General features: G+C 30.2%; 2 protein-coding genes across 2 annotated transcripts; one reads left to right on the forward strand and one right to left on the reverse strand.

Annotated features, from left to right (window-relative positions):
* The first annotated feature begins 6,015 nt into the window (after positions 1–6,015).
* On the forward strand, positions 6,016–6,566 carry LOC145039236 (uncharacterized). The gene is made up of 2 exons (XM_078987318.1): positions 6,016–6,131; positions 6,266–6,566. The coding sequence occupies exons 1-2, from the start codon at positions 6,016–6,018 to the stop codon at positions 6,564–6,566; spliced, it is 417 nt and encodes a 138-aa protein (XP_078843444.1).
* A 1,318-nt stretch (positions 6,567–7,884) lies between these two features.
* On the reverse strand, positions 7,885–14,811 carry LOC145041112 (homeobox protein knotted-1-like 6). Its single transcript, XM_078989043.1, has 5 exons — positions 14,208–14,811; positions 13,775–13,897; positions 13,502–13,613; positions 8,441–8,676; positions 7,885–8,298 (listed from the first exon to the last, which is right to left on the reverse strand). The coding sequence occupies exons 1-5, from the start codon at positions 14,571–14,573 to the stop codon at positions 8,140–8,142; spliced, it is 996 nt and encodes a 331-aa protein (XP_078845169.1). The 5' UTR covers positions 14,574–14,811; the 3' UTR covers positions 7,885–8,139.
* Between the last annotated feature and the right edge of the window lie 2,670 nt (positions 14,812–17,481).

Raw genomic sequence — 17,481 nt, forward strand, 5'->3', positions numbered from 1 at the left:
CTAGTGGTGTGGGTTTCCAGCCTATTGTCGTTGGTTTCCGGTGTGGGTGTTCTTGAGACTGTGTGTTTGTGTGTGTATTTGAAAAAGATAGAAAGAAGTGAAGTCGAGTGATGTCTGGCAGAAAGATATAAAAGGGTGATGGTGGCGAACCAGGTAACTCCGGTGAAAATGGAGGCCACCAACGCTGGTTACAGACATCGGTGATGGAGGGTAGTGGTGATGATTGGGATTCGCTCCTCCTTAGTATTATGACAGGGATGAAAGGGTGAGTTGGGTTTTTATTTTTTTGTCTTAAGTTAAATTAATTTAATTAAAACATTTCAGCAATTAAAAAAACAGAAAATATAAACTATAAGGGTATAAAAGTAATTTCAAGTGTTTATGGACTAAAATCACTAAAAAGATCCAATATTGGACCACTTATGCACCATGAAACCATTTTGGACCAAACCCACATAATTTTGACAAGCATAGGGACCATTTTTACAATTTTGTCTATAAAATAACTAAATTACCATTTCTTTCTCTTTTCTTTTTCTTTAATAATTTATATATATAAAGATAAAAATCAGTTATATATATAATGACCAAATTACCCTTTCTTATATATATATATATATATATATATATATATATATATATATAATTGTTTTTTATCTTTATTATTTTAATAGAATTAATATAGATTATTTATATAATTATTTTTATCTTTTAAAATCAATTATCTAAATGATATAAAATCATATTATTATTATTATTATTATTATTATTATTATTATTATCTATTTATATTTGTTTATGTGGTTTAAATTCTTTAAATATTTTTGACGTTTTATTTAAATATACATTTTGTTGTTTTTTTGACGTTTTGTTCATTATATATATATATATATATATATATATATATATATATATATATATATATATATATATAAAAGAGCCTGGTGAACAAGACTTTCATGTGATTGGACCAACATCAATTTCTTTTTTTTTTTGTTTTTCTTCCTTTACTATTCATTCCCAATACATGTTACTGTTATCCGTTCTTCTCCTTCTATGTGTTTCTCTCTTTGATATTGCCGCTCTTTTGTCTAATAAAATGGTTGCACATATTTTCCACCGACTACATCTCGATCTCTGATATGTACTCTTTGAAGCTTCATCCATAATGGACCAAAAAACTAACAGGAGACGACAACTTCTAGTCGGCCTTCGAAGGCAGTCACCACTTCATCGCCTTATGTCGGTCGGCCTACAATGAGATGACGTTTAAATTATATAATGATTTTTTTACCTTTGTTTCGAATAAATTAGTTAAAACAATAACCCGAATAACTATGAGTTTTCCAATAAAATTATTTAATATTTGTTTTTTTCTTTATCTTTTAACACGATACACACACACACACACACACACATATATATATATATATATATATATACACACACTAGCTGTAGACCCGAGCAAAGCGGCGGTGAAAAATAGTTTCTCATTCGGCAATAAGTTCTATACTTAAACATGTTAGATTTCAAGTAACACAAAACAGATGCATATTGTTATCGATTGGTTTTACGGCAACAAATAAATGTAACCCTCGCAATACAAAAGAAAATAAATATTTTGGTCTGTAGTGTACGTTTATAGTCCTTCATGTTAGAAATCAGGACACATCCATACGAAGTAACTTGCTTATACCTTTATTGGTATTGATAAAGTTAATAAAATGGAGAATCAAAGTTAATCTTAACAACTCGGTTTGCTTGATACAGATAAGTCTAAACGGATATATCCTATTATCCACTTTACTATCTAAAGTTTTAAACCGAAAAATAATAAAATTAATACAACCATATTTCATGGAACATGAATAACAAATGCAATACTAATTTTCTATTAGTCATAAATCATACATAGATATTTTTTCTTAATATTAAACAAAATATTTGATTTTACAACTGATTGGTCAATTTCGATTAGAGGGCATAAATAATAAATAAAACTTTAAAAAATTACAAGTAAAAGGGCATATATAATGGATTATTTGTTTTGTTTTAATTGGATAAGAGATTTGGTCAAATTTTTGGAAGAGATAAGATTTCAATGGTAATCAGATTAAAATTTAATATTATTTTATTCATAATTAGTTGTAATTTACGCTTAAAGAGTTGAACGTCTTAAAAAATAATATTATTTTATTAGATATATTTATAGAAATACTAGGATTTCTTTTATAAGTTAGTAAAGATATATATCTTTTAATACGATACACACTCACACACACACACACACACACACACACATATATATATATATATATATATATATATATATATATATATATATATATATATATATATAGGTTTACAAAAAAAATTCAGATATTGTTATACGAAAAAATATAATTATTTAGGCAATAAATGAAGAAGTACTGACATATAAACGAATGATGTAAACGAAAAAAACATATAAAACCATAAAACGGAATAAATGAACAAACACTAACATATAAGCAGGGTTGTAAGTAAACGAAACGAACACGAGCACGGGCTTGTTCGTGTTCGTTCGTTTAAGTTAGCCGAACAAACAAATGAACACGAACGGATAAAACAACGAGATTTTATTGTTCATGTTCGGTCGTTTAACAAATCATCTTTTTCATGTTACTAAACGGACAAAGATAAATAAACACAATTGAACATATATAAACATAAACGAACATATAATATGGTAATATAATCAAAAAATTGAACATAAATGAATATAAATAAATTAAACGAACGAACATAAATTAACGTAAACGAACATCATAAACGAACGTTAATGAACATAAATGAACGAACAAGACCATTTCTCATGTTTGTTTGTTTAACTCAACGAATGATAAATTTTGTTAATGTTTATTCATTTAGTAAACAAACAAACATAAACGAACTTCGCGTCTAATAGTTTATGAACAGTTCACCGAAGGTTCAGTTCGTTAGCAGCCTTATATATAAGTGAATGATGTAAACAAAATAAATAATTATATTGGACAAACAAAACGTAAAAAAAAAATATATATATATTTAAATAAAACGTCAAAAAATTTTAAAAGATTTTTAAAACAACAAAACAAAGATAAATAAATAAATCAAAAAATAAATAATAATAATAATAATATGATTTTATATAATTTAGATAAATGATTTAAAAAAAATTATTAATAATCTATATTAATTCTATTAATATAAAGATATAATATTATTATATATATATATATATATATATATATATATATATATATATATGTGTGTGTGTGTGTGTAGATTATAATATGGATGAACAACTATTGTGCGGACGTGTGAACAACGTTATTTTAAGAGAATTACTAAGATAATAAATTGTTTAGCAATGTTAATACGTTCAACCTCACACGACTATTGTCATGGTCATTTATTCTTACTAATTCTTATTTGTTTTTTTTTCTCACGCATCATTTTTCACTTATTTTCATTCTTACAGAATACGAATCAATAAATATTCTGAGAAAATGAGAATAATAGTAAAAAAGTCTATAATAACCTTATAGATGATTTAATTAGTGAGAATGTGTGATAATGATAATAATTATATAAGATTGAACGTATTCATATTATCAAACAACATATTTTTTTGTCATTCTTACATAATTATGTAAGATTGAACGAATTAATATGATTTTTAGGGTTTTTTATTTTCCATATAACCTAAACCTATATATACACTAGCCGTTTACCCGTACCGAGCGATGAGTGTGATAATGGTGGTTGAATGCTGAAAGATGAATTAAACCGTAGAAATGGAAACGTCAGCGATATATATCCAAGATTTGTGAACAGAAATTGCGAGATTTGGGGAAATACGGAGATAAGGAATGAACCGGATCAAAATAGTCTAAGAATAGGGGATAAGAGATTTGACATTTTCAACTATTGACCATATGTATTCTACTCTTTTTGTAATGCACAAACTGATTGTACAAATGTATTCTATGTTTGTACGATTTAAAATTCAGCATTTTACCAAAAATGTTTTATAAGGAAATTAAGATATATTGTTAAAAAAAATATAATTTGGCATTTTTATATGGACCAATGACCAAGTAAGATTTTCATAAGACACAGGGATATAATCTATTCAATAAATTGAGAGTTCGACAAAACTAGAGGGACCATTTCTATAATTTACTTTATAAACTTTTTAAAAGTATCCTAAAAAGCTTTATCTAAAGAAGTTGTCATGTACTTTCATAGGATATCTAAATAATGATAATTGTGAAGTACACATGAATTTCACAATCATTTTTAACATCTTTTTATAAAATAAAAACGACAATTTCGACATTATGCGAGAGAAGGTTTGTCATTAGCGATAAGGCTCATCGACCTTTATGGAGCCTTGTCACAAACCTTTCTCACAACCACCCCTTAATAGAGCTACAAAGATTATAATTTGGGGTCAAATCTTCCATAAGCCTTTTCAAGGAAGCCATCTTGATGCTTAACATCTATTTCAACTATGTACCAAATGTAAAACGTTTTTGATCAACCTCACAGGCGGATCCAATGTAGAGCTCAGGGTAGCCCTGGATGTCCCTCAAAAAAATTCCAGTAGTTACAACAGCTTTTTTCTCAAGCCCTAACTACGGCGGCCAAAAGAGAGAACCTCGACTAATCTCTGGCTTTACTACCAAAATGAAGGAAATAATCGATATAAAAGTCAAAGGGGAGGACATTTGAGAGATTAGGATAAATATTTGAGTCTTACAAGTGTTAAAACAGTAAAGAAACCAATGTGTCGTTGCTTGCTCCTACGGAATACAAAGGCAAATCAGTTTCCGAAAAAGTCATTTTTAGTCCTTGAAGATGCCCATTCTGACGGAATCTACCCTTAAACTGAATTTCTTTAGCAAGCTGATTTATAGAATTAGCACAAAACCCCCTTGGACATATAAATCTTATTTATATTAAATAAATTGATTTATTTTAATATTTTAATTATTATTATTATTATTGTTATTATTTTCAACTATAAAATTATAATAATGACAATACCGAAAATCGAAACTAGCATTACACATCTTCTTTGACTCTTAAAGTCGTCATCGACACTGTATTTACCAACAACAACTTGAGTATGACTCATGTGAGATTGTATGAATGGTAGTTTGATTTGCAGTTGAAAATGTTAAAACTAAAAATCTAATTACTCGTTTTATCTTATTGAAATTGTAGTTTTTTTATTGTTTATTATGCGATTTTATTTTTTGGATTCCTCTTTACTTTAATCCTGTATCCGCCACTGATCAATCTACATGTGTTTGACGTACAAAACCTTGATAACTTTTCAACATTATTGTAATTAAATGTTATGTAACGCTACTAAAATAACTTATAAACTAGTTGTCTTACATTAAGCTTGATAATTTTTTGAGCTTATGAAGGATTGACAGTATGACCACACCCTCATCAACCTAAGGCCGTACATAGCATAAGTAATTTGTAATTCGACATGTTAGTTAGTTGCAAAACAAGCATTCATAACTGAAGATATAAGTCCGATCATTTTGTTAGACCATGCAGTATGGGCCAAACGAGAAGCAAAGGCGGATGATGTGGCACGCCTCAACGACGTAGTGACGGGGGGAACACCGCCCCCTATTCGTTTTTGCTCGTCGAGGTTGAATCTCGTGGCCGTCGCGACTGGATGAAACGCATAAAAGTTAAACGTTTTCAAACGTTTAAATGGCAACGGTTAAAAAAATTAACTATTAAAAAAAACCATTTACTCTATAAATACCTACCATTTTATAAAAAAAATTCACACACTTTCTCATCTCCTCTCTACATATTTTCAATTATCTTCAGAAAAAATATATGGACCATTTCGACTTGTCCGATGATTCAGATGACGATATTTTCTTCAGGATAATGTATCATTATTACATTACCGACTTGCTACAACCATACCCACCCCTGCTACTAACAAGACGTGCGATGTTAAACAGAAATCGTGAGAAAGGACACGAACATCTATATCGCGATTACTTTGCAGATAATTGTGTATACGGGACGAAGGACTTCAAAAGAAGATTTTGTTTGAGTAGGGATGTGTTATTACGAATCGCCAATGCTTTGGAAAGCTGGTATCGCTTCTTTACTACATGTTTCTTTAATTTTACAACATATACAATATATTTTTAAACTGTAGTTAATTTGTGCTTATGTATGAATTTTTTCAATTAAGATATGATGCTAGAGGTAGACGAGAGTTTACAACATTGCAGAAATGTGCTGCAATCATTCGTTTGATGACTATGAGGGAGTCAACCGACACCATGGACGACTATGTGAGAATGTCTGAAAGAACCGCAAGGGAGAGTTTGTATACATTGTCAAGGGGTGTTGTTGAAACATTTGGAGACGTGTATTTGCAGAAACTTTCGTTACATGATTTGCAAGAATTGTATGTGGCGCATGAAGAACGTCATGGGTCTCCCGGAATGATCGGAAGCACTGATTGCACACACTGGAAATTGAAAAATTGACCGGTAGCATGGAAAGAGCAATACACAAGTGGTCATCACGGATCACCTTTGTTGATTTTAGAGGCTTTTGATTCTCAAGATTTATGGATTTGGCATGGAAAGTTCTTGATCAGAAGCACTGATTTGTTGATTTTTTGGGGTTGCGGGTTTCAAGAACGACGTCAACGTTCTTGATCAGTCGCTAATATTCGACGATCTTTTGAATGGAAAGTCCCCGGGTGGTTCTTTCACGATGAATGGAAACGAATACAAATATGGGTATTACCTTACAGATGGAATATATCTTCAGTATTCCACATTCGTAAAAACATTTTGCCACCCGGTTGAAGAACGAGACAATTTTTTTAAAAGAAGACAAGGAGTACGTAAGGATGTGGAACGTGCTTTTGGAGTGCCGAAGGCGAAGTGGTATATAATCGAACATGCAGCACTACCATTGGATTTAGAAACTCTACGATATATCATGTATGCATGTATCATAATGCACAACATGGTAGTAGAAGATAAAGGGCGAAATATTGTATACTATATCCCAACGGAACCCAAACACGTTCAGTTTGTACCCGGAACAACAGATTATTTGCATCACGTTAACATTCCAACGCAAATAAACACAGACAACTTCGAGAAGATTTGACGGATTATATCTTCTATGGTAACAATAATAATGATAACGAATAACATTGTTTTTTTTTTTTTTTTTTGAATTTGAATGTTATTATTAATATTTTTTTTTTGAATTTGGATGTTACAAGTAATTTAATATCTATGTTAATTTTAATCTTTAAAAATTTTTATATGTTATTTATAATTTTAAAACATTATGTTTTGTTTATTATGTTATATTTAAAAAATATTTGTTTAATTTAAAAAAAAAAAAGTTAAATTATCAAATGGAAAAAAAAAATTGATGTCATAACAAGATGATCATTTTTCCATTTGATGTTATAACACTATTGATGATGTGACATGTGATATAGCACCAAAATGGTGTTACATCTTGGTGCTTACACTTAGTGCTCTTAAAGTACATTTTTAAGTGTTCATTTTTGCTATAGTTAGATTTTATAGGATTGTAATAACTATCAATAATTGGATAAACGATAATTATTATTAGTAGTATTACTACTACTTTGTCCAAGCTCGAGAATCCAACGTTAATGGATACAAAGCACGTTAATTAGGGTACATATGAGACAAAAGTGTGGTGTTTGGCATGTAGGTAAAAGACACATAAAAGGATCACACAGAGGAAAAGACATGCGTAGACAAGATAGAACACAGGCCCAAAAGACCTCACATACAAAAGCATATATAATTTCTACCAAATTTAGCCCTCCCTATGCTCTAAGGACCTGAAGGCCACACACTTTTATACCAAGGGTAAGAAAGGCAAGAAAATAAGACAATACAAAGTATTCATGTATATGTGCATTCAAATATATGTACTTATTTCCACAAAATGACATGATTGGCTGATTACTTAACCCCAATTGTAACCATTGAATTATTATATATTATTGTTTAAGTAAATATACACGAGCCCATTTCCATTACCATTGCCCTTTTTAATTTAATCGTCATAATAATCCTGACCAGAAAAACTACCCATCATTGCTAAGTGCATGTTTTCAGATGGTTTCCAATGGCGCTTCCTTTGATTTATAAACCAGTTGTTGATTTGTTTCTGATCTAGTCCCGTTGATTCAGCCAACCATATTTTATCAGCCTCCTACATCATCATCGATCAGTATTAGTTATTATTATTATTTTTTTATCAAATACGTACCCCTGTAATTACCCTTTTTTTAATATATATTTTTTCTTTCTAAAAGGTGATGGGTAATAATTAATAAAAAGTTGTTGATTGTTACCGTGGGGTAAGGCCATTTATAATGTGAATCCCACCATTCAAGCAAAGTTTGTCTTGCTTCATTTGGGAGCTTTCCTTTCTTTTTCTTCTTGGAGAATTCATGTTTAAGGGAACTTATATGACCTCCGAATTTTCTCAATAACGTATCTTTCAGTTCCTGATCTTCTCGGCTCACTTGTTGTGTGTTATCTGTCTCCCCTCCACTAAATTCCTCTTCAGATGATACTGCTCCATCATCTGTAAAAATCATCAATATCTTCTCATCCGTTTACATAATAAAAGCTTGCTTGTAACAGATTTAATAATAGTTGGTTTTATACAATTTTTTTGTTTGCTTCAAAAAGATTTAAAATGATTGGTTAGAGTTGATAAATATTTTTAATGAGAGGAATATAATGCACGAAGGACAAATTAAAGTCGTTTATGAATAGTGTGGTGTATAGGACAAGTGCTCGTTAGGTCGTTTCAGTGTCAGTAACAACTAAAACTGACTGATTGACGGGGGAGTAGAGTAGAGTAGGGTAGGGTAGGTGGATACCCCACCATCAAATCAAAGTGTCAGCAAAACACACTCCCCAAAACCAGCAATATCTTTTATGTTGATTTTTTCCTGTTTCCTACGTCGCCACAGACAAAACTTACAAACTTTACCCACGCAACCCCCGCACCTCTCTCTCTCTCTCTCTCTCTCTCTCTCTCTCTCTCTCTCTCTCTCTCTCTCTCTCACACACACACTCTCTCTCACACACACACACAGTCGGCCATTAGCCTTACAGCCTTCCATCTCCAATTTCCATCGATTTGTAATTGCAATGAGACTTAAGAAACCAAAGCGTCATAAGCTGGAAAATATGGAAATGTTGAGGAGTTCATGAGTATACAAATACGTAAACCCTACAACTACAAGCCAAAAGATTTTAAATCCACAAACAGTACCAGAGTGCAGCAAAAAACTACTAACCGCATTCAATGTTCGATCCAGAAGAATTTATGATTTTGTTACGTTTAGTCGTTTTTTTTTTTTTAAATATATATCATCAAACATTTAATTACATACATTCTTCAAAGCAAAAAAAAATTGATAGTTTTTTTAACGATTAAATAATTACACCTTATTTATCTGAACTGTTCTATAAAGTTTCTTGTCGTTTTTTAAACACGCAATTAAATAAATAAAAACAATACATTTTACACATCATGCCAAAAACAAAGATTTAAAGGGCTATAATGAGTAATGATTAATGAGTATTGTGATCTGGCTCTAATCGGTAGATCAATTTTGTTAAAATGACTAACATACATACCTCTAAACAGCTAAACTATACACTTCCTCTCGAACAAGATATGAATCTTGAACTTGTCGCTGAAAACAAATATCTAATAACCCTTTGGTGAATAGATTAATGAGAAATTAAGTATCCTCCCTACCAATCTTCCACTATCTCTTTCGTTAGATCAGAAAGTAAAAGATTCCATATATCATTATTTTATGAGTAGGAACAAAATATAAGAATATATTTAATTTTTATAGATTAATTGTTATCATCATCAAACTATGCAATTAAGCCATCACGGCCAAGATCTCATAAAACAGTGAAAATTAGATTATTTTGATTTAAACCTTTTGTTAAGTATGGGAAAAACAGGACAGCATCACAAACAAATGACACGTCCTCCAGATCGAAGGTCCCACAAAATGACACGTCGGCCTAACCGTGCTCGAGTTGACAGGTCAACAAATTACCACCACCAGCATCCCCCACTAGACAGTGCTTGTGTGTGTGAGACTACGAAGTTTTCTTTTTAGTGAAAGCTGCAAAAAGCAGGCAGCGAAAACCACGGGAGTCCATGTGATGACTTTTCAACCACACACACAACCCCATCACATCACATCCCAACCCAACCCAACCCAACCCCCATGCATAAATAATAGTAATAATGTATGTACCCATTGCCCATATGCGTTTGCACCCCATCCAATCATTTCTCAACTCAAAAATCAAAAACCAAAACAAAATTTTCAATGAGAAAATCATCATTCTCTACTCGTATCTTTTTCTTTGCCAAAAGGGAATTTTATTTAAGCATTTATGGCGTTAAGGTTGATGTCAGTGTGGATTCCTATCCTCTCAAATTTCTACGTCGATGGAATTTTGGAGTTTTTACTGTTTCAAACAGAATTGACGACGAACATTCACCCAAAGACAAAGACAAACGAAATTTAAAAGACTTGGAGACATTAATCCCACCACTTCTTTTATATATGCATGTAGTGCTGACCCGGGACACATTGTGGGCAAACGGATTGGGATATCTCAACTTGACACCAATGCAATTCTTTATATTTTTCATCTCATAAACAATACATATACTTATCAAATTTCATTATTATATGGTGAAAATCATTTTTACAATAATAAAAGACCAATTATTTTTACCACATCAAATTTCTAGTAAAGCTAAGAGTTACTTTAATTAAAACAAACTAATTTTATCCTATTATGTGTCTTAGATATTTTATACATCCCCTTAAATCCTAATCTTAATTGTCTTTTTCACTGACCACCTCATATATATATATATATATATATATATATATATATATATATATATATATATATATATATATATATATATATATATATATATTATCTTTTTAATGAATAGTGATATTTTTTCTACAAAAGAAAAAATATTCAATAGTAAGATTGACAAATCATAAAACTAATAACAAGTTGATATGTACATATGATTGAGAGGTGTAGTAAAAGTGTAAAACCAATGCTATTAATAAATATAACATAAAATAACCTAAAAATACATTTAATAAGTACTTCAATTCAAACACTACTTACTACTAGCACTCAATAAGCATAAAGTGATAATGAGAGTTGTTTGTTGTTCAAAAAAAAAAAAAAACGTAAAGTGATATGACCTACCTCCAGCGTATATGTATGGGTACTGGGGAATGAAATGCAACTATTTCTTTCTCAAGGGAAATTCATTCTTTTGACTAAAAAGGTTCACTAAACTAAGATATTTGAACAATGCAAAAAGATGCCAACTTTTGAAACCAAACACATAATCAGGAATGAAGATTTACTGAATGCTAAATAGATAAAAACCATGTGATAAAAAGAAAATCTGCGTTAAATACCAAAATATATAGTTTCCATTTTACATGGAGGACAATAAGAACATGAGAACAATCTATGCACGTGGTTATATGCCTTGAATGCAGAAAATATGATTAAAAGGCAACTGAAATGCAATAAAAGAAAGCAAAACACATGAAGCCAGTGAAAAGTTAACTTGTACTTTAGAGTATATATAATAATAGTTACTAAACCATAGAAATCTGAGTGTCCAAAACAAGATCTTTTGTCATAAATATGAACTACTATCATTATAATAATGGGTTTAAGCATCAAAGGCTGCTAAAAAGGTTAAGACTTGCATGATCTCCACCACTCGATTTGGAGATGGAGACAAAGAGCCGAATATTTCTGACCAAAACGCATGGCTTTGATAGTTAATAAAAATATGGATAGAATGAAGTTATTAAAGAATTCAAAAAAGAAAAGTTAAGATCAAAACAACCAGTGTACTTGGTTTAATTAACTATTAACTAACTATATATCTCAGATCAATAGAGAATCCATATGAACAGAAAAGAGAGAAAAGAACAGAAACAACAACTAGAGCATTAAACCTTAACATGGCCTTCTTTTGGAATGTTTTCTCATGATTCAGATAGAGGAGGACCACATGGAGCAAGTATCAACTTAGAAAATAGTACCATTAGAATAGATTATTAATCTAATACTTCATATATTAATCTCCATGCATTAATTAACTCTTTATTTAAATTATTCATGTTATTTTCACAAATTATCCAATAACTCTGATCGAAATTAAGAAAGCATGAAGTATCACATTTTTGTAGCATATTGACATCTAGACATATTATCATTTTGTGCATATAAATACTAGCTAGTAGTATATAACAAAAGACTAACACACTGTTTGATTGCAAATATATAAACCTATTTAAAAAAAGCTACCAAAAGACATTATCATTTTGTCCATACTACTTTTATAGATCCTGCAACTTGTTTGGAAGGTCTTATCTAAAGCATAATTATCACACTTATCATATTTCAAAAGAATATACATAGTAATATGAGAATTCACAAAGGAAGCTCTTCCTACACAAAGATCTTAGTTGCTTACCAAAAGAACATGCAAAACAACCAAGTTTTTCTGCTATTCAATCAATTAATATGAAACTATTTAACTAACTCCTGATATAGTATTTTTATGAAACTATCTGACCAACTCCTGACACAATATTTGTATTTATAATGTCTACTTGAAGTCTTGAACTGTAAAGGAAAACCAAAAGCAAAGAAATACCTCATGCGTGACAGAAAAACACCGAAAATAAATGATGTTCCAAGGTCCATGATTGCATGTCTCTCTTGGTTTTAATTTTTATTTTTCTATCAAGAATCAATATATAAATAGTCGCGTACCAAAATACGCACATATACATTCCTAAGACTTCAGTGTGTGCGCACAGCTGATATAGTAAAATTCGAAACTCATCTAGTGAGAAAAAGAGTAACATCATGACTTTTGATGTAGTTGTACAGGTGTGTGTGTGTGTATATATATATATATATATATATATATATATATATATATATATATATATATATTCCACAATTAAATCTTTCTTTTTTAAAACTTTCATCATGCTTAAGCTTAATCACTTCATCATGTCTAAACACAAAAACATGGAAAGAATCGTGAACAAGAAATGACAATCTAGCCGATAAAGGGATCTGCTGTTTGTGTCCGTAGTCAGGAGTTTAAGTCTAGACTAGAGAGAGAAAGAGAGCAACTAGGACTCTGAAAGGGGAAGAAGAACAGCTAGGGCAGTAGAAGGCTAATATGAACCAGCTCCTGATGCTAACATACGCTGACTACAAACCTCGCCCACACATAAATTTGATTTTGATTAAAAAAAACTAATATTAGAGAGGATATATGAGCAAACCTTTACAGAGATTTCCCAGTTGCGTTTCTATGTTGTGGAGGAACACAGTAGCTTCGTCAAAAGGCCTTGCGAGATCGGACTTGTATTTCTCTAACACTTGGCAGTAAGTTTCCTAAACAACCATATACAGCCACAGGATCAGAAAATGTTTTCATCTGTTCATGTTCATGTTGTTTGATAACAAATACATGATTATGGAGATAAAAAAAAAACAAAAAAAAAAAAAAAAGAACTAAGGAGATCAATAGGATGCAAAAGAAGATCGATACGAACCATGAACTCGTCAAGCTCAGGATCTGCTCCTAAGCACGTAGAGGCGGAAGCGTTCCGCATACAAACGTCATTTTCTCGACGGATTTCGTCTAACAAACTTACCATTTCAGGAGGAGCACCTAACTGTAAAATGAAATACAAACCAATTTATTCACATAGTTGGAGTATATAAATACAGAAAGAAAGATACACTTAAGACTTTGAACCAAAAAATTGCTGGAAAGCGCAAAGGATTTAGTTTCACTTGATGTCTACAGCGCATGTTACGTGTTGATCCTCGTGAAAATAAGCCGATTGTTCAAAACAATATGAAATTCAACAGATCATTACTGGTTTAATGCGACAGTAAGCTCGCGACGACAAACGAACAAACAGCGGAAGAGATGAGTGCGTAAAATTAATACTTATCAGAATTAGGTTTTATTTCAATAACCTTTTGGCAATCGATAAAAGCATCAAGCAACTTCGGATACAAAGGATGAGAAGCGATTCTTGCTTTGATGATATCATCACAGGCATCAACATGATGATCATCACTAACGTTCCCGTTTCTATTCTGATCACGTTGTCGGCAGCTTCGACGTCTCGGAAGAAGAGTCTGATCAGGCGTTGCTGCGATGGAAACAGCTTCGGTTATGATAGAAGCAGTCGCTGATAATAGATCACCCGATCCGTAAAACGTCCGGTAATGATCAACGGAAGTTGAGTGATCGCCGTGGTAGTCTGAGGGCGAAATCAGGTTAGTTTCCGGTGGAACAGTGTAATCGGACATGGAATGGAAACCGTACATCTCTTCCATGATGAATTTAACTGATTTCCAGACTAAACACTAACTAAATAATTGTTCTACCGAAGATGAAAGATTAATCGAGTGTGAGTTAAATGATGGTAGTTCCGTCTTCTTGTGTAAGTTGCCAGAAGAACAGTTAGGGTTCTGCTTTGGAGGATGCTTTTGGATTTGGTGGATAGTGTAGCAGAGAGAGAGAGAGAGAGAGTTTAAAGGTATAGCTGAAGGAAAGTTTGTTGAGTGTCGTGTACAATTTAAACCATGATGGACGAATCCCTTTTTACTTATTCCAAAATAAAACATGGAATCACACCATCCTCATAATTGGAATAGAGTTTTCCATAAAACATAAAAAAATAATAAAAATAATAAAAACAGGTTAAAATGAATATAAAAAAGATTAACAAAAAATCAAGAATCTTAAAAACCTTCGTGTAAAGATTAACAAAAGATGAAAAATCTTAAAAACCTTCATTTATAAGTAATTAAATCAAAGAATACACGAGTTTTCTTTTATAAAAGATTAATATATTTTGTTAAGCATTACATGTTTAATAATTTACAAAACTGAATTTGAAAAAATATCAATATTAGCCGTGAATGAACCAATTTTGCAATGTTTCTGCAAATTATCGTGAATTCAAAAGGGATTGACAGAAAATTATGTTTTTCAATTAAAAAAGTTGATTTGAATTTAATACATTAATCGACAAATTACGTGAGAATTTATAGAAACATTTGAGTTTCCTTATTTTCTTTATTGTATTTTTAGATTAGATTTTTTTATAATTTAATAACAAAGCCAAAAAAAACCACAATTTGTCAAGTAGATTTAAATGAAATTAAAAAAATATGTCATGCAGCATATTGAATTAGGTAATGATATGTAACAAAAAAATATTATTTATTAGGTAGGATATGAATTCTTATTATTATCACCTATCTTGAATCTTAATTTTTGTCTTATAGTAAGAAAATGACAAAATTGTGATTTTTTTAGTTTAATATTTTAATTAATGCGTTCATTCATATTTTAATACAAAACGTATACAAAACACAACTTTATACAGCCCATTTACAGTTTAATATACAAATTTCATAATTTAATACAATCACTTTTACACTAATTTTCAAATTCAGAGAAGTCAAATACAAACTCTACCACCGCCACACGACACCACCAACTATCAGTGCCAACATTTCAACAATTATTTATTCCAAATGAGATATGTATATAAAGTCATGCAATAACATGTTAAATACTATATTCATAGTTTAATAAACTGATTAATTCATCCATTTTGAATTTAATGCAAAATAATTACAAAAACTAAGGTATTCTTACATATTTATACAACACAAAAACAAATATATTCACAATAAATTTATACAAAAATTCTTACATAAATCATTCATATTTTAACACAAAAATTATAAAAAAAAATCACATAAACATGCAGCGAATTCATAACTTAATATAGTCAGTTATCGTTTAATATATAAAATTTAAAGCTTAATATAATAAATTAACAATTTAATACATAAAAATGTCATTATTCTTGATGGGATTTTTTTTGGAAACGACGGAGTTAATATATGTTAGCGTACACGGGAACGTTAGACACAAGTCCGCAAACCAAGCAACCCGAAATCGCCTCCCTTTCCCAGCACCTATAATTCACCACTTTGGTTCGAGCCACCACCTCCAGGAGAAAACCCTACAAGGGGAAAAACTTGGGTGTATCTTACCAGCTGGGCTAGTAATCATTTGCTCTTGATGGGTTTTATACAAACAATCTTATGTATGCATGCAACCCTAATTTGGAATTATATGTGTGCATGCAACCCTAATTTTAAGCCTTTGACAAAAACTCCTAGATCCTTCTAAGGATTTTCAGTCATGCCTAATAAGAGTGATCCAATGGCACAAAGCCTCAACTATCAAATAATTACAAAACAGCCCCTACACTTTTAATCCCAAAATCAATTCCAAATTAATTTCTGATTAAATACTACTTAACAATATGATTTATAATTAATATATTATTCTTATAATATATTAATAAATCATATTTATGCCCTAATTTATTATTCTTTATAATAAATCGGCCTCTCTCCTAAATAATCATCATGTCCAGTCACTAGTGTGAAGGCAACCCAAAATGACAATGCTACTATCAAATCAAGTACATACTAATTATAATTATGGGTTTAGACATCTAATCCAACAATTATTAACTTAAAACTTACATTTATACATTTAGATCTAAAAGTTAGTGTTTTTTTTAAATTAAGTTTAATTTACACAGTATTCACAATTTAAATTTTATATAATTTATTTTAAATTAGAGAAAATCATATATATATATATATATATATATATATATATATATATATATATATATATATATATATATATATATATATATAATGATTCTTTCTTATCATATTTCAGAAGCAAAAACAAAATTCATAAAAAAAATTCACAACTTAATACAATCATTTCACAGTTTAACATAATTATTTCGTAGTTTAATACACACAGTTTACAATTTAATACGATATTTCATAGTTTAATACACAAAAATTATATATGCACAACTATATTCTTTAACTTAAAAGTAACATTTATACATTCATATCTAGAGTCATTTTTGTCTATTAAATTGTGAGTTTATTATACTAAACTGTGAATAAATTTACAATTTAACATAATAAATTCACAATTAATACATCACATTCATAACTTATTTATAATTATATTATTATATTTCAGTGTGTAAATAACTCATTTATAGTTTAATACATACATAAATTATCTTATACTTTAGAAGCAAACATCAAAAGAAAAATATATACATGAATCATAAAAGATGATAACTGATCTAAAATCATTGAATAAGATGTTGGATTAGTGTCT

This window comes from Lactuca saligna, chromosome 4 (assembly GCF_052625555.1).
Source record: "Lactuca saligna cultivar CGN05327 chromosome 4, ASM5262555v1, whole genome shotgun sequence".
Classification (NCBI taxonomy): domain Eukaryota; kingdom Viridiplantae; phylum Streptophyta; class Magnoliopsida; order Asterales; family Asteraceae; genus Lactuca; species Lactuca saligna.